This window comes from Tiliqua scincoides, chromosome 2 (genome assembly GCF_035046505.1).
Source record: "Tiliqua scincoides isolate rTilSci1 chromosome 2, rTilSci1.hap2, whole genome shotgun sequence".
Classification (NCBI taxonomy): Eukaryota; Metazoa; Chordata; class Lepidosauria; order Squamata; family Scincidae; genus Tiliqua; species Tiliqua scincoides.
The window spans coordinates 248,297,311-248,305,262 of NC_089822.1; the positions used below are offsets into that span (position 1 = coordinate 248,297,311).

General features: G+C 48.1%; 1 protein-coding gene across 2 annotated transcripts; it reads right to left on the minus strand.

Moving 5' to 3' along the window:
* Positions 1-2,302: 2,302 nt before the first annotated feature.
* Positions 2,303-7,446, minus strand: LOC136640922 (zinc finger protein 436-like). Of its 2 annotated transcripts, none has more exons than XM_066616354.1 (2): positions 7,376-7,446; positions 2,303-5,602 (listed from the first exon to the last, which is right to left on the minus strand). In XM_066616354.1, exon 2 carries the CDS (start codon positions 5,498-5,500, stop codon positions 4,484-4,486), a length of 1,017 nt encoding a protein of 338 aa, XP_066472451.1. In that variant the 5' UTR covers positions 5,501-5,602; positions 7,376-7,446; the 3' UTR covers positions 2,303-4,483. The 2 variants fall into 2 exon arrangements, with proteins under 2 accessions (XP_066472451.1, XP_066472452.1); XM_066616355.1 differs by lacking the exon at positions 7,376-7,446 and adding an exon at positions 5,715-5,760.
* Positions 7,447-7,952: the final 506 nt, after the last annotated feature.

The following is a 7,952-nucleotide window of genomic DNA, read 5'->3' on the forward strand; positions in this document are numbered from 1 at the left end:
GCCACTCCCTGATCTCTTGATGGGCAGTGAGATATAAGGGTGGCAGTACATATAGGAGTGATTGGAAGCCCAAGGGAAGGCTCTGGTCCCTGCTCCACACGTTGGAGCTGGTTATTTCAAGAGCAAGGGAGACAGGCATCTTTTTTTTCACTAAGATCCTTTCCCACTTGCCTCTGCCTTGTGGACTACGTTGGGCCGATGAGGATCTAGCTCTCAATTCTCCAGAGATGCTTTAAGTACCGAAACGGAAAGCAAGAAGCTTGCCCAGTTTCCCTTATGGCTGGTGAACCTACCAAAGCACATCAGGACTGCATCCCAAATCACTGACGTTTCTGAAGCATCTCTTGAGATTGGAACTGTCCAGTATTCTCACTCAGGCTGCAATCCTATGCACACGGTGCTTGCAATTTGCTCCTGATTGTCTTTTGCTCCTCCACACCTAAGACTGCTGCCTACAGCCGGCTCTCATTCTGAGCTGCTATAGCTACACGAGTGCTTTGCAGGGTTTCCTAGGTAAGCAGAACACTGTTGCATCATTAACAGGGAATGTAATACATATTCTAACTGCATGGCGGCTGCAGCAGTGTGTGGCACCATCTCTTGAGACCTTATTGTGGGGGCACTAGCTCTTAAATTGTCTCTAAACCCACATACATAATAGTATTTGGTCCCTCCCAAGTCTCCAGATAACCACTTGCCCATTCTGGTCCCGGCTTTCTGGTCCCACTTACCCTTTATGTCTGGTCCCATTTGATTGGTGACTGTCCAGCATTTCTACTAGAGCATTGTTGACCAGGCTGGTAGAATGTGTAGTGCCTGTTTCCACCTGAAGGGCTGCAGTCATCTCATTGTTCAAGCAATTCAGACATGCAACGCACAACTTACAAATCTCTGGATTTTAGCATTCTTCAATATGCAGACAATGATATGGACCATTTCCTATTTTCCTGCAGTGGCATGAGTAGCATTCCAGGCCATGTTTGGATGCAGGGAACAGGTGAGTGGAGGCACTGATACGGCTTCTTCCTACCCAACTATAGTTCGGTGGGGAGGGAGGGCAACATTTTTGTGAGAAGACACATGTCATTGGCTCTGTCTGTGTGCTTTCTTCACCAATGTGTTACCACAAGGAAGCCACAAAGAAGTAGCTTCCATACTATTGTCATAATGTCTGAGCTGATCATTATAAACAAATCAGTGGCACACTATGACAAACTTAGCAGTTGACTGGGAAATGGACTCAGGAGGGTAGTATCAGACGTCAACCAGTTTGGGCACCGGCCCATGGACCCATGCTAATTAGAAGCCCCACCCACTAGCCCACTATGTTTCATGGGGTAGTATCAGACGTCAACCAGGATGGGCTCTGGTCCGTGGACCTACGCTCATCAGAAGGCTCATCCACTAGCCCACTATGCTTCATCAGAAGGCAGGTGGACTCTTGAATCCTCTGTTCCAGTGGCAGTGTTAGTACTCAGTGCACGATTGAGGGCAGGTGGGGGCACTATAGGGAGCCCAATGCAAGGCTCTATAGGGAGCCCTAATACCCTGGCACTGTGGCTAGCTTTCAGCTAAATGCAAAGATGGACTTGAGCTAGCAACTTGAGTTGAAAATAAAAGTGGTGACCTTGCAATAGTGACATTTAAGATTGCTTTACTTCATTTCAAGCTGTCAAGGATAGCAGGCAACGCTGAGAAGACCTGCCACAGTTACTGAAGTTGCTGGATTCAAGATATTGCTCAAGACAATGATTCAAGACATTGCTCCCTATGGGGAGATGAGGTGGGGATGAAGGCAGGGCAAATAGTGACGATACCATAATGTAATGGTTTTCACATATTTTTTTGTTTCAGAAAACCCTCTACATGGCCTTATGACTCACTGTGCCCCTGCAACGGAACCACCGGTATGCTGCAGAGGATTCTGGGAATTATGCTAGGCCACACACTTCACCTAAGTGGGACAGACTAGCTCTGCTGGGCTTCACCACTGGGGGAATGTGTGAGCTCACAATTCATCTCGGAGCTCAGCCAACTCACTTATAGATGCTCATTTTACAGCACACTTGGAATGGTCCTTCAGAAAAACTCTGCCATTTCAGATCTTGAGCAACCCCAGAAAAGTTCCTAAGGAACCTCGGATGTCCAAGAACAGAAATCTCTGCTTTATAGTCTCAATAAATTTTATAGCAATACTTTTTTTTCTTTCCAAAGTTTCTGGAATTTTGAAGGGCAAAACATTGGCTATAATGCTGACACCTGAATTCTGTTATTTGCAGCGCAAGTATGACCAGAAACTCACTTTCCTGGATATAGTTTGTCTTTATTGAACTTCTTAGGGAAGTAACCATTTGAGCAGAGTTTCATACCCTGATAGACCTGTCTCCATGACTCCTGCTCTCTGTATGAATCAGTCTAGACCAGCAATTTTCAACCTTTTTCATATCATGGCACACTGACAAAGCACTAAAATTGTCAAGGCACACCATTATTATCTTTTTTCTTTTTACAATTGACAAGGCAGGCCATGCTGCTGGTGGGGGGCTCCCATCCCCCAATGGCCCTACTAATAAATGATCCTCTCCCCCCCCAACCTCCCGCGACACACCTGTGGACCATTCGTAGCACACTAGTATTGCCATGGCACACTGGTTGAAAATAGCTGATCTAGACAATGCACCAATAGCACATTTTGCACCTTTGGGACCTCTTTTCCCAGGGCAGTTATGGGGAGCAGGGTGGGATGCTGATCAGGATTGTGGTAGGAGGGTTAAACTCTCTCCTCCCCCCTAGTCCGATCCATAGGAACCCAGAATAAAAAACAAGCACTTCAGCCCATCATGAGCTTAATGTAACATCTAGTTTGACCATTTGGGTACATATTATAAGGTGAAACAGCCTTATAACCAGTTGGACTGTTGTTTTATCTAATACAGTTCAGTATTCTCCTCTGATAGGCAGTGGCTTTCCACGAATGCAGACTGGGAGTGGTCTTTCCCAGTCCTGCCATCTTACAGGCATTTTAAGAGGTGCTACGGAATGAACCTGAAGCCTTTTGCCTGCACAAAACCAGAGCCATGGTCCACCTTGCAAGGGTGACTAGTAGGAATCCAACCCAGAACCTACTGCATACAAAATGAGCATCAAGAACCAAGATTTAAACCATATCTGGGATATCAACCCTGGAGACGTATGTGGGCAAAAATGTCCTCAGTGGCCAGATTGACAAGGATTTCTACTCCCCCTGAATAACGTTAGCCCTATTCACACGTTACGATCAACACGCGTACAATCCTGTGTATGGCATACACGTTATTGTTAATCTACTGGCATATGTAGTTATTCACAAGTCATCTTTGTTGCATGTTTGGCAGAGCATACAACCTGCACTGGTGTTCCTGGCCACTGCCCCATTTGGGGCACACTGCTAGGGGTGCTGCCCCCACTTGGAGGTGCTGCCCCATGCCACCTAGAGATGCCTCCCTCCCTCCCTCCTTCCCTCCAGGTGTTCTGAGAGCTGAGGCTGTGCACGACCTCCCTGATCCTCTGAAGGCCTTGTTAGGCCTTTGGAGGACCAGGGAGACTGTGCCTCTGATGCTTAGATAGTCTCTCAGGGGCGGCCCTTAGGGGCGGCGCTCAGATAGGTGTGCTGATATCGGTGTGCCAACTGATTGCTGTGGGGGGGGGGGGCTGCCAGGCGGGAGTGGATGGCGGTGCGGCACTATCCCCTCAAGCCTGGCATATGGGGCATTTGCACCCCTTCGCCCCCTCAGATACGCCACTGGCACTGCATTTTTGAAGGGTTCAGTCCCCATGTTGATATTTAAAATGAATACAGGGATAACCGTTCACACAAAAATCTGTACGCACGTACAAGGTGGCAGAGAGGCCTATTCCTGCAACAACATATGAGGCTAGCAATTTGCCTCAGTATAACAGTAATGTCTGAAAGCACATCAAAGCACAGAGCCAATCATAACCCTCTGGTTGAACTGGATGTCTGCTCTGCATAAGAGAGTTTGAGAGACTGCAACAGGAAGACATGTGGACTTCCTTGGTCCTGGGCACGGAGAGGCTCTCTGCAGTGTCAGGAGGAGAAATGCACTTGCCTTCGCTGATTGAGTCTGATGATACTTTCTGCTGAGAGGTATGTTGATTTTGCTGGTGTTACTGGCATATATTTGCCTGTTTCACTTCAAACCGGAAAGAAATATACGGCTCCTTCCACATGGAGCGATAATACAAAGGTAATGAATGCATACATGCAAATGCCCACGCATTAACTTCGCTCTAACCCACTAGCTATTTATTTTGCTTCCAACCATTAGGTAAAGTCCTGTTCTTACTCTGCGCACTGGGCAGTCTAGCAAAAGTCCCATTTCTTCCCTAACCAGCCTGTGCCACAGCTTGCATACTAGTTGCCACCATTCTGTCCATCCTGTTCCACTAAGGCCCCTGCTCCAGTCTCCTGTCCCAGCATCTTTTAATGCGCTTGGGGGGGACGAGGCCACAGGGGAAGGGCGGAGGGGGCGTTGTCTCCTGCGTGAGTCCGCTGATGTCTCTTGTGATGGGAGCTGCGGCTGAAGCTCTTCCCGCAGTAACTGCATGTATAAGGCTTCTCCCCAGTGTGGATGCGGTTGTGCTGGATGAGGGTGGATTTATCAGTGAAGCTCTTCCCACAGTCGGAGCAGGTGTAGGGCTTCTCCCCGGTGTGGATCCTCTTGTGCCGGATGAGGTTGGAGCTGACGTTGAAGCATTTCCCGCACTGGTTGCACTCATAGGGCTTCTCGCCCGTGTGGATCCGCATGTGTTTGACCAGATCTGAGTTCTGGCTGAAGCTCTGCCAGCATTCCTCGCATGTGTTGGGGATCTCGACAGCAGCGCCTGCCACTCGCTTGGAGGATTTTGCCTCTTTGGATTTCTTGGCAGCCTTGGAAATTTTGACGGCACTGCCACGCGGACCGCTTTTGGTCTTTGGCTTTTCCAGCGGGGTCCTTCGGCGATGCTTCCGGTGGGAGCTGCGGCTGAAGGTTTTGCCACAGTCAATGCACTGACAGGGCTTGTCTTCCATCAGGGCTCTCTGATGCTGGGCCAAAGCCGTTTCGTCCGCGAAGCTTTCCCCGCAGTCTGCACACACGCAGAGTTTCTCTGCCATGTGTCTTTGCTGGTGTCTGTTAAGGCTCGAGTTCCTGGTGAAGCTTTTCCCACAATCAAGGCACTGATAAGGCTTCTCTCCCTTGTGGATTCTTTGATGATTTGTCAGGTCTGAGGACTTCAAGAAGCTTTTCCCACATTCAATGCAGATGTTGGGCTTCTCTCCTGTGTAGGTTTTCTGGGGGATGGCAGTGCCTTTGCGCTTACTCATTCCTCTTCCACAGTGTGTGGCTTTGCTGACTCTCTCCTCCAGGGAGCTCTGGAGCTGCACGTCAGCCCTACTCTTGAACATCTTTCTTAGCAAGGGTGCCGGAGGCACGGTCCCTTTCACTCTCTTGGGAGACATTTCCAGCCACTTACAGTGGAGATTTGTGCTCACCTGATCGTTCCTTTACTGAGGCCGTAAAGGAGAAGACTAACTGGAGAAGACGGCAAGAACACCCTCTATCTGGAACAGGAAGCAGAGGGAATGGAAAGAAGTGAGCACAGAGTAGCAGGCACAAGGTATTTTTAGAACCGTGAAGGCAACAAGCTCCCACCAATCCTCAGCAACGTCTTACCTGAATTTACCTCCATCAGCGTGGACATTGTTGGGGGTTAGTCGGCACCCTGACTTTGCCAAAGCCAGAGCTATATAAGTACACACAAGCTCCTGCCTATTGAAACTAACATTTTTTGCATCTAGTGGAGTGAATTCTAGTCTATGAAATAGTATGCCGTAATGAAAGTGCCCAATCCTATCCCACCCCCCACCACTGATGCCATGGCAAAAACAGGCATGCTGGATCCAGGGTGGGGGGGGGGGATCAGATGGCTTCAGAAGCAAAAGGGGATTTAAATCCCCTTATACCTCTGTAAGCCTCCTGCTCTGCAACGTGTCTACTCAGACTTGTGCTACTGATTTCATTAGCGCAAGACCAAGGAAAGAAAGAAGGCAGGGGGGCTGCAGGAAAGGGGGTAGGATCCTGAGCACACCTCTGCTGCCGGATCCACCCCCTCCGGTCTCCCCATCCCTGTTAAGCCTCTTTTCTGTCCAGTTTTGCCCCCTCCTTGCCCCTTTGTGCCCTCCCCCCAGCCTCCCCATCAGTGTCCCGGCAGTGCACTCAGTAGCACACTACCAAAAAATGCTTTCTGGCACTTTACTGCTCGTTCCTATTGATTCTACCACTAAAGCTCAATAGGACTGGGTTGCTAGTCTTTAAGGTGCCACAAAACTCTTTGCTGCAATAAACTAACATGGGTACACCTTTGGCAGAGGTTACTATGGTGTAAATTCAAAATTTCTATCTCTTTTCATTTTGTATAATAAGTTTTTTTTTTTACCCTTATAGCACTAGTAGTAGGCATCACAAAACCCATGTGAAAAGTCAGGCTTTACAATCTATATAAACAGGACCAGATTTATGCATGAGTTAACTAAGGTACAGCTTTGAAACAGTGCGTATGACCCATAAAACACAACCTCTCCAGGCATCAGCAACCATTTCCAGATGGATTAATGCTAGTCAATTCAATTTTCCCCTTAAGATACTGTATATGTTTGGACCATGCAAGGTTAGATTGGAACGCTACTCCAAGATAGCGAAATTCATTAACCAGCTGCAAATTATACGGGCCAATTTTAGATAGATTAACGTGTGACTGTAACAACTGCTGTTTTGTATCAATATCTGCATTATGGGCAAGCCCAGAGATGATAAACGGAGTTAATCTGCACTCCCCCCCCCCCCAAATAAAAATCTTTCAGAACAAAAAAGTTTGGAAAGGAAGAGTTGAAATAAAAGCAATGCTTTTTTCACAAACAAAAATCTTTCTGCATAAAGGTGTTTTTAGAGAGAGTGGCAGAGTACAACCTCCTTTTATTCCTTCTGCTGATCCTTCACTGTCCCCATTTTATCCTCCATTGTCTCAATTGTTGCTCTTTGGCTCCCAGCCTCAAGCTGAAAATAGACCAATAGCCGGAGCAATCAAAGTACACAGAACAAACAGATCTCTGAGCAGAAGAGGAATGTTCAGTGAAGCAGGATCAAGCAGATTTAGTTCTGCGCCTAGTCCCAGATCCCCTCCAACCTTCCCATGAAATCTCAGGGCTCGCTTTGAGACCTGAGAGTCGCAGAGTTCTCCCACTCACACCCACTTCTCCCTGTTCCGCTCCCCATTGCTGGGGAGAAGAGCAGGCTACAACCATTCTTTTAAGTACATGCAGAAACAAACTGCCCACCTTAGTGGAGCACAGGGGAGAGCTGGGATCAGGATCTCTCCTGCACAAGCCTCATCTCAAAATGGAGATAGCACCAAGAGGGGATAGCTGACCCAGGAAGTTCAACTCCTGGTATCCTGAAAGGAAAATCAGAGAGAGGAATGCAGCACTCTCTCCCTCTTCTCTTCCATCAGCAATAACCAGAGCCCTCTGGTGGTCACAGCTCACAAGCATCCCCTTTTCACATTCCACCTCCCCCCTCCCTGACACAGGCATGGCACAGACTTGTTCTTGCTTCTCTCCCCTGAAGAGAGGAAAAGCAGTAGATCAAGTGATTTTAGTGCTTAATGTGAGCCAGGGCTCCACTCCGCAATTCACTTTCTGCACCACTGCTTCGGCCTTAGAAGATGTGAAGTAATACAGGTGTGCTTGTGTAGATGTGCTCTTGGGGTGTCCGCAGTCAGAAGCCTTTAAACTGAGCACCATACTTTTCATCTGGTCACTCTACCTGCTGAAGACTTCTGTGCAACTGCAAACCCGGCACAGTCTAAGAGTAATGGGTCCACTAAAAGAAATGTGTCTATTAGTCCAGTGTTTC

Excerpts from the sequence above, each read along its gene's own strand:
- LOC136640922 (XM_066616354.1), bottom strand. The coding sequence starts at position 5,500 with ATGTCTCCCAAGAGAGTGAAAGGGACCGTGCCTCCGGCACCCTTGCTA.